At 48.8% G+C, this 13,795-nt stretch overlaps 1 protein-coding gene across 3 annotated transcripts in view; it reads left to right on the plus strand.

The window, feature by feature from the left end:
• The window catches only part of PPP6R1 (protein phosphatase 6 regulatory subunit 1), a 77,954-nt gene that overhangs the window by 32,487 nt on the left and 31,672 nt on the right, over positions 1–13,795 (plus strand). For all 3 annotated transcript variants that reach the window (XM_072156775.1, XM_072156777.1, XM_072156776.1), the window contains exon 3: positions 12,857–13,043. In XM_072156775.1, coding sequence (XP_072012876.1) covers positions 12,857–13,043 — 187 coding nt within the window. The remainder of the gene's footprint in view (positions 1–12,856; positions 13,044–13,795) is intronic.

Below are 13,795 nucleotides of genomic sequence, written 5' to 3' on the forward strand. Positions count from 1 at the left end.
CACAGAGGAGACATGTGGACAGCGGGGCTGTCTCGGCGACGGGACTTAAGAGCAAGGCCGGGTGAGTGTAGTGTTGTGCGTGTGCTGTGTGAGTGTAGTGTAGTGTGCTGAGTGTAGTGTAGTGTGCTGAGTGTAGTGTAGTGTGCTGAGTGTAGTGTAGTGTGCTGAGTGTAGTGTAGTGTGCTGAGTGTAGTGTAGTGTGCTGAGTGTAGTGTAGTGTGCTGAGTGTAGTGTAGTGTGCTGAGTGTAGTGTAGTGTGCTGAGTGTAGTGTAGTGTGCTGAGTGTAGTGTAGTGTGCTGAGTGTAGTGTAGTGTGCTGAGTGTAGTGTAGTGTGCTGAGTGTAGTGTAGTGTGCTGAGTGTAGTGTAGTGTGCTGAGTGTAGTGTAGTGTGCTGAGTGTAGTGTAGTGTGCTGAGTGTAGTGTAGTGTGCTGAGTGTAGTGTAGTGTGCTGAGTGTAGTGTAGTGTGCTGAGTGTAGTGTAGTGTGCTGAGTGTAGTGTAGTGTGCTGAGTGTAGTGTAGTGTGCTGAGTGTAGTGTAGTGTGCTGAGTGTAGTGTAGTGTGCTGAGTGTAGTGTAGTGTGCTGAGTGTAGTGTAGTGTGCTGAGTGTAGTGTAGTGTGCTGAGTGTAGTGTAGTGTGCTGAGTGTAGTGTAGTGTGCTGAGTGTAGTGTAGTGTGCTGAGTGTAGTGTAGTGTGCTGAGTGTAGTGTAGTGTGCTGAGTGTAGTGTAGTGTGCTGAGTGTAGTGTAGTGTGCTGAGTGTAGTGTAGTGTGCTGAGTGTAGTGTAGTGTGCTGAGTGTAGTGTAGTGTGCTGAGTGTAGTGTAGTGTGCTGAGTGTAGTGTAGTGTGCTGAGTGTAGTGTAGTGTGCTGAGTGTAGTGTAGTGTGCTGAGTGTAGTGTAGTGTGTGTGTGCTTTGCTGAGTGTAGTGTAGTGTGTGTGTGCTGTGTGAGTGTAGTGTTGTGTGTGTGTGCTGAGTAGTGTAGTGTAGTGTAGTGTAGTGTAGTGTGTGTGCTGAGTGTAGTGTAGTGTAGTGTAGTGTAGTGTTGTGTGTGTGCTGTGTAGTGTTGTGTGTGCTTTGCTGAGTGTAGTGTTGTGTGTGTGTGCTTTGCTGAGTGTAGTGTTGTGTGTGTGTGCTGTGCTGAGTGTAGTGTTGTGTGTGTGTGTGTGTGCTGAGTGTAGTGTTGTGTGTGTGTGTGTGTGCTGAGTGTAGTGTTGTGTGTGTGTGTGTGTGCTGAGTGTAGTGTTGTGTGCTGTGTGTGTGTGCTGAGTGTAGTGTTGTGTGTGTGTGTGTGTGCTGTGTGAGTGTAGTGTTGTGTGTGTGTGTGTGTGTGTGCTGTGTGAGTGTAGTGTTGTGTGTGTGTGCTGAGTAGTGTAGTGTAGTGTAGTGTAGTGTAGTGTGTGTGCTGAGTGTAGTGTAGTGTAGTGTAGTGTAGTGTTGTGTGTGTGCTGTGTAGTGTTGTGTGTGCTTTGCTGAGTGTAGTGTTGTGTGTGTGTGCTGTGCTGAGTGTAGTGTTGTGTGTGTGTGTGCTGAGTGTAGTGTTGTGTGTGTGTGTGTGTGCTGAGTGTAGTGTTGTGTGTGTGTGTGTGTGCTGAGTGTAGTGTTGTGTGTGTGTGTGTGTGCTGAGTGTAGTGTTGTGTGTGTGTGTGTGTGCTGAGTGTAGTGTTGTGTGTGTGTGTGTGTGCTGAGTGTAGTGTTGTGTGCTGTGTGTGTGTGCTGAGTGTAGTGTTGTGTGTGTGCTGTGCTGAGTGTAGTGTTGTGTGTGTGTGTGTGTGTGTGTGTGCTGTGCTGAGTGTAGTGTTGTGTGTGTGTGTGTGTGTGCTGTGCTGAGTGTAGTGTTGTGTGTGTGTGCTGTGTGAGTGTAGTGTTGTGTGTGTGTGCTGAGTAGTGTAGTGTAGTGTAGTGTAGTGTAGTGTGTGTGCTGAGTGTAGTGTAGTGTAGTGTAGTGTTGTGTGTGTGCTGTGTAGTGTTGTGTGTGCTTTGCTGAGTGTAGTGTTGTGTGTGTGTGCTGTGCTGAGTGTAGTGTTGTGTGTGTGTGTGCTGAGTGTAGTGTTGTGTGTGTGTGTGTGTGCTGAGTGTAGTGTTGTGTGTGTGTGTGTGTGCTGAGTGTAGTGTTGTGTGTGTGTGTGCTGTGCTGAGTGTAGTGTTGTGTGTGTGTGTGCTGTGCTGAGTGTAGTGTTGTGTGTGTGTGTGTGCTGTGTGAGTGTAGTGTTGTGTGTGTGTGTGTGCTGTGTAGTGTAGTGTGTGTGTGTGCTGTGCTGAGTGTAGTGTTGTGTGAGTGTGTGTGTGCTGTGCTGAGTGTAGTGTTGTGTGCTGTGTGAGTGTAGTGTAGTGTTGTGTGTGTGTGTGTGTGTGTGTGTGCTGTGTGAGTGTAGTGTTGTGTGTGTGTGTGTGTGTGTGTGTGTGTGCTGTGCTGAGTGTAGTGTTGTGTGCTGTGTGAGTGTAGTGTTGTGTGTGTGTGTGTGTGTGTGCTGAGTGTAGTGTTGTGTGTGTGTGTGTGTGTGCTGTGCTGAGTGTAGTGTTTGTGTGTGCTGTGTAGTGTTGTGTGTGTGTGTGTGCTGTGCTGAGTGTAGTGTTGTGTGTGTGTGTGTGTGCTGAGTGTAGTGTTGTGTGTGTGTGTGTGTGCTGTGTGAGTGTAGTGTTGTGTGTGTGTGTGTGTGCTGTGCTGAGTGTAGTGTTTGTGTGTGCTGTGCTGTGTAGTGTTGTGTGTGTGTGTGTGCTGTGCTGAGTGTAGTGTTGTGTGTGTGTGTGTGTGTGTGTGTGCTGTGCTGAGTGTAGTGTTGTGTGTGTGTGTGTGTGCTGTGCTGAGTGTAGTGTTTGTGTGTGCTGTGCTGAGTGTAGTGTTGTGTGTGTGTGTGTGTGTGCTGTGCTGAGTGTAGTGTTGTGTGTGTGTGTGTGTGCTGTGCTGAGTGTAGTGTTTGTGTGTGCTGTGCTGTGTAGTGTTGTGTGTGTGTGTGTGTGTGCTGTGCTGAGTGTAGTGTTGTGTGTGTGTGTGTGTGTGCTGTGCTGAGTGTAGTGTTGTGTGTGTGTGCTGTGCTGAGTGTAGTGTTGTGTGTGTGTGTGTGTGCTGTGCTGAGTGTAGTGTTTGTGTGTGCTGTGCTGTGTAGTGTTGTGTGTGTGTGTGTGCTGTGCTGAGTGTAGTGTTGTGTGTGTGTGTGTGTGTGTGTGTGTGTGTGTGTGTGTGTGTGTGCTGTGCTGAGTGTAGTGTTGTGTGTGTGTGTGTGCTGTGCTGAGTGTAGTGTTTGTGTGTGCTGTGCTGAGTGTAGTGTTGTGTGTGTGTGTGTGTGTGTGCTGTGCTGAGTGTAGTGTTGTGTGTGTGTGTGCTGTGCTGTGCTGAGTGTAGTGTTGTGTGTGTGTGTGTGTGTGTGTGTGCTGTGCTGAGTGTAGTGTTGTGTGTGTGTGTGTGCTGTGCTGAGTGTAGTGTTGTGTGTGTGTGTGTGTGCTGTGTGAGTGTAGTGTTGTGTGTGTGTGTGTGTGTGCTGTGCTGAGTGTAGTGTTTGTGTGTGCTGTGCTGTGTAGTGTTGTGTGTGTGTGTGTGCTGTGCTGAGTGTAGTGTTGTGTGTGTGTGTGTGTGTGTGTGTGTGTGTGTGCTGTGCTGAGTGTAGTGTTGTGTGTGTGTGTGTGCTGTGCTGAGTGTAGTGTTTGTGTGTGCTGTGCTGAGTGTAGTGTTGTGTGTGTGTGTGTGTGCTGTGCTGAGTGTAGTGTTGTGTGTGTGTGTGCTGTGCTGTGCTGAGTGTAGTGTTGTGTGTGTGTGTGCTGTGCTGTGCTGAGTGTAGTGTTGTGTGTGTGTGTGTGCTGTGCTGAGTGTAGTGTTGTGTGTGTGTGTGTGCTGTGCTGAGTGTAGTGTTGTGTGTGTGTGTGTGTGCTGTGCTGAGTGTAGTGTTGTGTGTGTGTGTGTGTGTGTGCTGTGCTGAGTGTAGTGTTTGTGTGTGTGTGTGTGTGCTGTGCTGAGTGTAGTGTTTGTGTGTGCTGTGCTGTGTAGTGTTGTGTGTGTGTGTGTGCTGTGCTGAGTGTAGTGTTGTGTGTGTGTGCTGTGCTGAGTGTAGTGTTGTGTGTGTGTGTGTGTGTGTGTGTGTGCTGTGCTGAGTGTAGTGTTGTGTGTGTGTGTGTGTGCTGTGCTGAGTGTAGTGTTTGTGTGTGCTGTGCTGAGTGTAGTGTTGTGTGTGTGCTGTGCTGAGTGTAGTGTTGTGTGTGTGTGTGTGTGTGTGCTGTGCTGAGTGTAGTGTTGTGTGTGTGTGTGTGTGTGTGTGTGTGCTGTGCTGAGTGTAGTGTTTGTGTGTGTGTGTGCTGTGCTGAGTGTAGTGTTTGTGTGTGCTGTGCTGTGTAGTGTTGTTTGTGTGTGCTGTGCTGTGTAGTGTTGTGTGTGTGTGTGTGCTGTGCTGAGTGTAGTGTTGTGTGTGTGTGTGTGTGTGCTGTGCTGAGTGTAGTGTTGTGTGTGTGTGTGTGTGCTGTGCTGAGTGTAGTGTTGTGTGTGTGTGTGTGTGTGCTGTGCTGAGTGTAGTGTTTGTGTGTGCTGTGCTGAGTGTAGTGTTGTGTGTGTGTGTGTGTGCTGTGCTGAGTGTAGTGTTGTGTGTGTGTGTGCTGTGCTGTGCTGAGTGTAGTGTTGTGTGTGTGTGTGTGCTGTGCTGAGTGTAGTGTTGTGTGTGTGTGCTGTGCTGAGTGTAGTGTTGTGTGTGTGTGTGTGTGCTGTGCTGAGTGTAGTGTTGTGTGTGTGTGTGTGTGCTGTGCTGAGTGTAGTGTTGTGTGTGTGTGTGTGTGTGCTGTGCTGAGTGTAGTGTTTGTGTGTGTGTGCTGTGCTGAGTGTAGTGTTGTGTGTGTGTGTGTGCTGTGCTGAGTGTAGTGTAGTGTTTGTGTGTGCTGTGCTGAGTGTAGTGTTGTGTGTGTGTGTGTGCTGTGCTGAGTGTAGTGTTGTGTGTGTGTGTGCTGTGCTGAGTGTAGTGTTGTGTGTGTGTGTGTGTGTGTGCTGAGTGTAGTGTTGTGTGTGTGTGTGTGCTGTGCTGAGTGTAGTGTTGTGTGTGTGTGTGCTGTGCTGAGTGTAGTGTTGTGTGTGTGTGTGCTGTGCTGAGTGTAGTGTTGTGTGTGTGTGTGTGCTGTGCTGAGTGTAGTGTTGTGTGTGTGTGTGTGCTGTGCTGAGTGTAGTGTTGTGTGTGTGTGTGTGTGCTGTGCTGAGTGTAGTGTTGTGTGTGTGTGTGTGCTGTGCTGAGTGTAGTGTTTGTGTGTGCTGTGCTGAGTGTAGTGTTGTGTGTGTGTGTGTGTGTGCTGTGCTGAGTGTAGTGTTGTGTGTGTGTGTGTGTGTGTGCTGTGCTGAGTGTAGTGTTGTGTGTGTGTGTGTGTGCGTGCTGTGCTGAGTGTAGTGTTGTGTGTGTGTGTGTGTGCTGTGCTGAGTGTAGTGTTGTGTGTGTGTGTGTGTGCTGTGCTGAGTGTAGTGTTGTGTGTGCTGTGCTGAGTGTAGTGTTGTGTGTGTGTGCTGTGCTGAGTGTAGTGTTTGTGTGTGCTGTGCTGAGTGTAGTGTTGTGTGTGTGTGTGTGTGCTGTGCTGAGTGTAGTGTTGTGTGTGTGTGTGTGTGTGTGCTGTGCTGAGTGTAGTGTTGTGTGTGTGTGTGTGTGTGTGCTGTGCTGAGTGTAGTGTTGTGTGTGTGTGTGTGCTGTGCTGAGTGTAGTGTTGTGTGTGTGTGTGTGTGTGCTGTGCTGAGTGTAGTGTTTGTGTGTGCTGTGCTGAGTGTAGTGTTGTGTGTGTGTGTGTGTGCTGTGCTGAGTGTAGTGTTGTGTGTGTGTGTGTGTGTGTGCTGTGCTGAGTGTAGTGTTGTGTGTGTGTGTGTGTGTGCTGTGCTGAGTGTAGTGTTGTGTGTGTGTGCTGTGCTGAGTGTAGTGTTGTGTGTGTGTGCTGAGTGTAGTGTTTGTGTGTGCTGTGCTGAGTGTAGTGTTGTGTGTGTGTGTGTGTGCTGTGCTGAGTGTAGTGTTGTGTGTGTGTGTGTGCTGTGCTGAGTGTAGTGTTGTGTGTGTGTGTGTGCTGTGCTGAGTGTAGTGTTTGTGTGTGCTGTGCTGAGTGTAGTGTTGTGTGTGTGTGTGTGCTGTGCTGAGTGTAGTGTTGTGTGTGTGTGTGTGTGCTGTGCTGAGTGTAGTGTTGTGTGTGTGTGTGTGTGCTGTGCTGAGTGTAGTGTTGTGTGTGTGTGTGTGTGTGTGTGTTGTGCTGAGTGTAGTGTTGTGTGTGTGCTGTGCTGAGTGTAGTGTTGTGTGTGTGTGTGTGTGTGTGTGCTGTGCTGAGTGTAGTGTTGTGTGTGTGTGTGCTGTGCTGAGTGTAGTGTTTGTGTGTGCTGTGCTGAGTGTAGTGTTGTGTGTGTGTGTGTGCTGTGCTGAGTGTAGTGTAGTGTTTGTGTGTGCTGTGCTGAGTGTAGTGTTGTGTGTGTGTGTGTGCTGTGCTGAGTGTAGTGTTGTGTGTGTGTGTGCTGTGCTGAGTGTAGTGTTGTGTGTGTGTGTGTGTGTGCTGTGCTGAGTGTAGTGTTGTGTGTGTGTGTGTGCTGTGCTGAGTGTAGTGTTGTGTGTGTGTGTGCTGTGCTGAGTGTAGTGTTGTGTGTGTGTGTGTGTGTGTGTGCTGTGCTGAGTGTAGTGTTGTGTGTGTGTGTGCTGTGCTGAGTGTAGTGTTGTGTGTGTGTGTGTGTGTGCTGTGCTGAGTGTAGTGTTTGTGTGTGCTGTGCTGAGTGTAGTGTTGTGTGTGTGTGTGTGTGTGTGCTGTGCTGAGTGTAGTGTTGTGTGTGTGTGTGCTGTGCTGTGCTGAGTGTAGTGTTGTGTGTGTGTGTGTGCTGTGCTGAGTGTAGTGTTGTGTGTGTGTGCTGTGCTGAGTGTAGTGTTGTGTGTGTGTGTGTGTGCTGTGCTGAGTGTAGTGTTGTGTGTGTGTGTGTGTGCTGTGCTGAGTGTAGTGTTGTGTGTGTGTGTGCTGTGCTGAGTGTAGTGTTTGTGTGTGTGTGCTGTGCTGAGTGTAGTGTTGTGTGTGTGTGTGTGCTGTGCTGAGTGTAGTGTAGTGTTTGTGTGTGCTGTGCTGAGTGTAGTGTTGTGTGTGTGTGTGTGCTGTGCTGAGTGTAGTGTTGTGTGTGTGTGTGCTGTGCTGAGTGTAGTGTTGTGTGTGTGTGTGTGTGTGCTGTGCTGAGTGTAGTGTTGTGTGTGTGTGTGTGCTGTGCTGAGTGTAGTGTTGTGTGTGTGTGTGCTGTGCTGAGTGTAGTGTTGTGTGTGTGTGTGTGCTGTGCTGAGTGTAGTGTTGTGTGTGTGTGTGTGCTGTGCTGAGTGTAGTGTTGTGTGTGTGTGTGTGTGCTGTGCTGAGTGTAGTGTTGTGTGTGTGTGTGTGCTGTGCTGAGTGTAGTGTTTGTGTGTGCTGTGCTGAGTGTAGTGTTGTGTGTGTGTGTGTGTGTGCTGTGCTGAGTGTAGTGTTGTGTGTGTGTGTGTGTGCTGTGCTGAGTGTAGTGTTGTGTGTGTGTGTGTGTGCGTGCTGTGCTGAGTGTAGTGTTGTGTGTGTGTGTGTGTGCTGTGCTGAGTGTAGTGTTGTGTGTGTGTGTGTGTGCTGTGCTGAGTGTAGTGTTGTGTGTGCTGTGCTGAGTGTAGTGTTGTGTGTGTGTGCTGTGCTGAGTGTAGTGTTTGTGTGTGCTGTGCTGAGTGTAGTGTTGTGTGTGTGTGTGTGTGCTGTGCTGAGTGTAGTGTTGTGTGTGTGTGTGTGTGTGCTGTGCTGAGTGTAGTGTTGTGTGTGTGTGTGTGTGTGTGTGCTGTGCTGAGTGTAGTGTTGTGTGTGTGTGTGTGCTGTGCTGAGTGTAGTGTTGTGTGTGTGTGTGTGTGTGTGTGCTGTGCTGAGTGTAGTGTTTGTGTGTGCTGTGCTGAGTGTAGTGTTGTGTGTGTGTGTGTGTGCTGTGCTGAGTGTAGTGTTGTGTGTGTGTGTGTGTGTGTGCTGTGCTGAGTGTAGTGTTGTGTGTGTGTGTGTGTGTGCTGTGCTGAGTGTAGTGTTGTGTGTGTGTGCTGTGCTGAGTGTAGTGTTGTGTGTGTGTGCTGAGTGTAGTGTTTGTGTGTGCTGTGCTGAGTGTAGTGTTGTGTGTGTGTGTGTGTGCTGTGCTGAGTGTAGTGTTGTGTGTGTGTGTGTGCTGTGCTGAGTGTAGTGTTGTGTGTGTGTGTGTGCTGTGCTGAGTGTAGTGTTTGTGTGTGCTGTGCTGAGTGTAGTGTTGTGTGTGTGTGTGTGTGTGCTGTGCTGAGTGTAGTGTTGTGTGTGTGTGTGTGTGCTGTGCTGAGTGTAGTGTTGTGTGTGTGTGTGTGTGCTGTGCTGAGTGTAGTGTTGTGTGTGTGTGTGTGTGTGTGTGTGTGTGTGTTGTGCTGAGTGTAGTGTTGTGTGTGTGTGCTGTGCTGAGTGTAGTGTTGTGTGTGTGTGTGTGTGTGTGCTGTGCTGAGTGTAGTGTTGTGTGTGTGTGTGCTGTGCTGAGTGTAGTGTTTGTGTGTGCTGTGCTGAGTGTAGTGTTGTGTGTGTGTGTGTGTGCTGTGCTGAGTGTAGTGTTGTGTGTGTGTGTGTGCTGTGCTGTGCTGAGTGTAGTGTTGTGTGTGTGTGTGTGCGGTGCTGAGTGTTGTGTGTGTGTGTGTGCTGTGCTGAGTGTAGTGTTGTGTGTGTGTGTGTGTGTGCTGTGCTGAGTGTAGTGTTGTGTGTGTGTGTGTGTGTGCTGTGCTGAGTGTAGTGTTGTGTGTGTGTGTGTGTGCTGTGCTGAGTGTAGTGTTGTGTGTGTGTGTGTGCTGTGCTGAGTGTAGTGTTGTGTGTGTGTGTGTGTGCTGTGCTGAGTGTAGTGTTGTGTGTGTGTGTGTGTGCTGTGCTGAGTGTAGTGTTGTGTGTGTGTGTGTGTGCTGTGCTGAGTGTAGTGTTGTGTGTGTGTGTGTGTGTGTGTGCGCTGTGCTGAGTGTGTGTGTGTGTGTGCGCTGTGCTGAGTGTAGTGTTGTGTGTGTGTGTGTGCTGTGCTGAGTGTAGTGTTGTGTGTGTGTGTGTGCTGTGCTGAGTGTAGTGTTGTGTGTGTGTGTGTGCTGTGCTGAGTGTAGTGTTGTGTGTGTGTGTGTGTGCTGTGCTGAGTGTAGTGTTGTGTGTGTGTGTGCTGTGCTGAGTGTAGTGTTTGTGTGTGCTGTGCTGAGTGTAGTGTTGTGTGTGTGTGTGTGTGCTGTGCTGAGTGTAGTGTTGTGTGTGTGCTGTGCTGAGTGTAGTGTTGTGTGTGTGTGTGTGTGCTGTGCTGAGTGTAGTGTTGTGTGTGTGTGCTGTGCTGAGTGTAGTGTTGTGTGTGTGTGTGTGCTGTGCTGAGTGTAGTGTTGTGTGTGTGTGTGTGTGCTGTGCTGAGTGTAGTGTTGTGTGTGTGTGCTGTGCTGAGTGTAGTGTTGTGTGTGTGTGTGTGTGCTGTGCTGAGTGTAGTGTTGTGTGTGTGTGTGTGTGCTGTGCTGAGTGTAGTGTTGTGTGTGTGTGTGTGCTGTGCTGAGTGTAGTGTTGTGTGTGTGTGTGTGTGCTGTGCTGAGTGTAGTGTTGTGTGTGTGTGCTGTGCTGAGTGTAGTGTTGTGTGTGTGTGTGTGTGCTGTGCTGAGTGTAGTGTTGTGTGTGTGTGTGCTGTGCTGAGTGTAGTGTTTGTGTGTGCTGTGCTGAGTGTAGTGTTGTGTGTGTGTGTGTGTGCTGTGCTGAGTGTAGTGTTGTGTGTGTGTGTGTGCTGTGCTGTGCTGAGTGTAGTGTTGTGTGTGTGTGTGTGCTGTGCTGAGTGTTGTGTGTGTGTGTGTGCTGTGCTGAGTGTAGTGTTGTGTGTGTGTGTGTGTGTGTGCTGTGCTGAGTGTAGTGTTGTGTGTGTGTGTGTGTGTGCTGTGCTGAGTGTAGTGTTGTGTGTGTGTGTGTGTGTGCTGTGCTGAGTGTAGTGTTGTGTGTGTGTGTGTGTGCTGTGCTGAGTGTAGTGTTGTGTGTGTGTGTGTGCTGTGCTGAGTGTAGTGTAGTGTTTGTGTGTGCTGTGCTGAGTGTAGTGTTGTGTGTGTGTGTGTGTGCTGTGCTGAGTGTAGTGTTGTGTGTGTGTGTGTGTGTGTGCGCTGTGCTGAGTGTAGTGTTGTGTGTGTGTGTGTGCTGTGCTGAGTGTAGTGTTGTGTGTGTGTGTGCTGTGCTGAGTGTAGTGTTGTGTGTGTGTGTGTGCTGTGCTGAGTGTAGTGTTGTGTGTGTGTGTGTGTGTGCTGTGCTGAGTGTAGTGTTGTGTGTGTGTGTGCTGTGCTGAGTGTAGTGTTTGTGTGTGCTGTGCTGAGTGTAGTGTTGTGTGTGTGTGTGTGTGCTGTGCTGAGTGTAGTGTTGTGTGTGTGCTGTGCTGAGTGTAGTGTTGTGTGTGTGTGTGTGCTGTGCTGAGTGTAGTGTTGTGTGTGTGTGTGTGTGTGCTGTGCTGAGTGTAGTGTTGTGTGTGTGTGTGTGCTGTGCTGAGTGTAGTGTTGTGTGTGTGTGTGTGCTGTGCTGAGTGTAGTGTTGTGTGTGTGTGTGCTGTGCTGAGTGTAGTGTTGTGTTGTGTGTGTGCTGTGTAGTGTTATTGCGGTATTGCGGTTTTAACACTTTTTAAACTTTATAGCAGAAGCTGCTTCGGCGCTGCGTGCGCAACGCCTGTGGCATTTTCTATGTAGGCGCGCGCACGATCGTGCGCACGCAGCGCCGAAGCAGTTTCTGCTATAAAGTTTAAAAAGTGTTAAAACCGCAATACCGCGGTTTATAACACTAACGAAACTAAGCACCGGCACCAGCTCACCCTGAGCTGGTGCTCGGTGTTTACAGCTTACACCAACCATTTGAAATGGTAGGTTTCCTTTAAAAACCACCATTTTGAAGTTTAATTTGCTATGCAGAAAATAAGCCATAACACAGCTCTGTACATGGAAAAATTAAAAAGTTATAGATTTTTGAAGGTGGGGAGTGAAAAATGAAAACGCAAAAACGAAAAAGGGCTGTGGCGTTAAGGGGTTAATGGTTGATTTTCTTTAACCCCTAATCTAATGCAGCCCACGACTACAAACCCCAACAGAGGTAAAGAAAATAAACTGTAGAATAGTGATCCAGACCAGAGGAATTCTTGCTGCGTTAAGAGATGTATCTGCCCATACTACTACTTCTGTGTTATTCTACTTAACTGTTTAGGTTCCCAATACTAACCATTCAGCAGCTCCTTTTTATCCTGTCTGTTAAAGGGAGTTTTGACCTTGCAAAACTGTGGTCAGTGTAACTGCCCTGTAGAGCTGTGTAACTATATATACATGGTGTTAGTAGCAGCAGGACTGTGAATTATGCATTTATATTCCAGGATTGCAGCTGGACTTGGAGCAGAGGGAAGGGGGGTGGCGGCTTCTCAAACTGCTGTGCTCTTTGACCTCTGCATTCATACTTCTCCTCTGCTGTAAGGTCAAATGGAAGCCTGTGACAACTACCGTATATACTCGAGTATAAGCTGACCCGAGTATAAGCCGAGACCCCTAATTTTACCACAAAAACCTGGTAAAACCTATTGACTCGAGTATAAGCCGAGAGTTGGAAATGCATTGGTCACAGCCCCTTCCCCCAGAAGTATATAGCCAGCCAGCCCCCAGAAGTATATAGCCAGCCAGCCCCCAAAAGTATATAGCCAGCCCCTGCCCCCAGAAGTATATAGCCAGCCCCTGCCCCCAGAAGTATATAGCCAGCCCCTGCCCCCAGAAGTATATAGCCAGCCCCTGCCCCCAGAAGTATATAGCCAGCCCCTGCCCCCAGAAGTATATAGCCAGCCCCTGCCCCCAGAAGTATATAGCCAGCCCCTGCCCCCAGAAGTATATAGCCAGCCCCTGCCCCCAGAAGTATATAGCCAGCCCCTGCCCCCAGAAGTATATAGCCAGCCCCTGCCCCCAGAAGTATATAGCCAGCCCCTGCCCCCAGAAGTATATAGCCAGCCCCTGCCCCCAGAAGTATATAGCCAGCCCCTGCCCCCAGAAGTATATACCCTGCCAGCCCCTGTGCCCCCCCGGTATATACCCTGCCAGCCCCTGTGCCCCCCCGGTATATACCCTGCCAGCCCCTGTGCCCCCCCGGTATATACCCTGCCAGCCCCTGTGCCCCGGTAAATATAGCCAAAAAAAAAATCAAAACTCACCTTTCCGGCGGCCCCCTCTGCTCTTCTTTGCTGTCCGTCAGTCAACGGCAGCGCTGAAGTCCGCCGCAGCCGCTGACATCGCAGTGTGTGCCGGCTGCCCGCACACACACAACACTGTTGCAGCGGCTGATGTCGGTGCCTGTGACATTGCACAGACCTGCCGCTGACTGCCGGATCACACAGAAGACCCGAGGCGGCCACCGGAAAGGTGAGTTTTGATTTTTTTTTTTTTTTTTTTTCCCTCAGCGGCAGGTTCGCACAGCGCTGACATCACAGTGTGTGCCGGCATGCACAATACTATTGCAGGGACGGCTGATGTTTTGATTTTTTAGTTTTGATTTTTTTTTTGTGTCAATTTTTGTTTGACTCGAGTATAAGCCGATTTTGTGGTTTTCAGCACATTTTTTGAGCTGAAAAACTCGTCTTATACTCGAGTATATATATTACTCCAAGCATTGGGGAGAGGCTGTGGTGTGAGATCTCATCTGTATATGTGAAAAACTGATATATGGAGAATTTAGGTTGTTGTTGAGTGACTCTTTTCAGTTGGTACATTCTTTTTAGTGAATAATAAAAACTCCAAATACCCAGAAAGAGGTATTTGCAGCCATTATATGTGCTGTGGTTGCCTCCAAACCGATGTCAGTCAGACATCCTAGTGGTGCAGATGTTAACAAACAAACAACACTCCAGTTCTGGTGCTTAGGGATAACTAAATATTGCCTCTGTTTTTATAGGTATCCCAGTGTATCATGTGAGATTCTGACGGCAGATGTAACTCAAATTAATGATGCCTTAGGAGAAGATGAGTCATTGCTGAAGCGTCTTTATAGTTTTTTACAAAATGAAGATGACTTGAATCCTTTGCTAGCCAGCTTCTTCAGCAAGGTTATGGGAATCCTTATCAACCGCAAGACAGAACAGGTAACATTTAAAGTGACTGGAGCAGATTAATTGCGCATATCTTTTACTAGTGCAGCTTGCATCCGTTTCCAGAAAGGGGCTACATATGTCCAGGTTGATCTTCCTCCAAGAACAATGAGGGGGAGATCTCTTAGTTCTCCTACGCCAGTTTTCTGGCGTAGAAGCACTGAAATTTTGCAATTTCCGTCAGACTGCATGAAATTGCGATTATTTTAGCGACTACGCCACCTTCACGCCATGAAGGTGGGGAGTGGGGTTGTAAGTTGTGTGTTTGCGAACTTGCTTAAACCTGTTAACATTCAACCCTGATTGTTTGCAGGTTTTTATGCAAAACTATGCCAGGTCGGGCCTGGCGTAGTTTTGCCCGTCGGTGCCACCGTTCGATGGATACTTCAATAGGTCTAAGCCTCTTCATGAATCCACCACGGTGGGTGGGCAGGGCTATTATCATACACCATGTGCACAGTACGCCGGCTATGATAAATATTTACCTGTGGATGCAACCACACATGGTGCTTGTGCTTACCCTGAATATGTATACAGTAGGATTTGCCTTTCTGTTCAGCTTCCCCCACATGGAAGGTGGAGCAAGAGTGAACATTTGCTGCTGCAAACGTCTGCTCTTCTAAATTTGCCTATAAGAATGAGGCAATAAGTTGGTGGTCAGAATGGTATTCTACGCGATTTACACGTTAACATGAGTATGGCTGGCTTTAGGTTGCAGTCAAATGGTGCATTTTATTCGTTCCATA

Source organism: Engystomops pustulosus, chromosome 6 (assembly GCF_040894005.1).
Source record: "Engystomops pustulosus chromosome 6, aEngPut4.maternal, whole genome shotgun sequence".
NCBI lineage: Eukaryota > Metazoa > Chordata > Amphibia > Anura > Leptodactylidae > Engystomops > Engystomops pustulosus.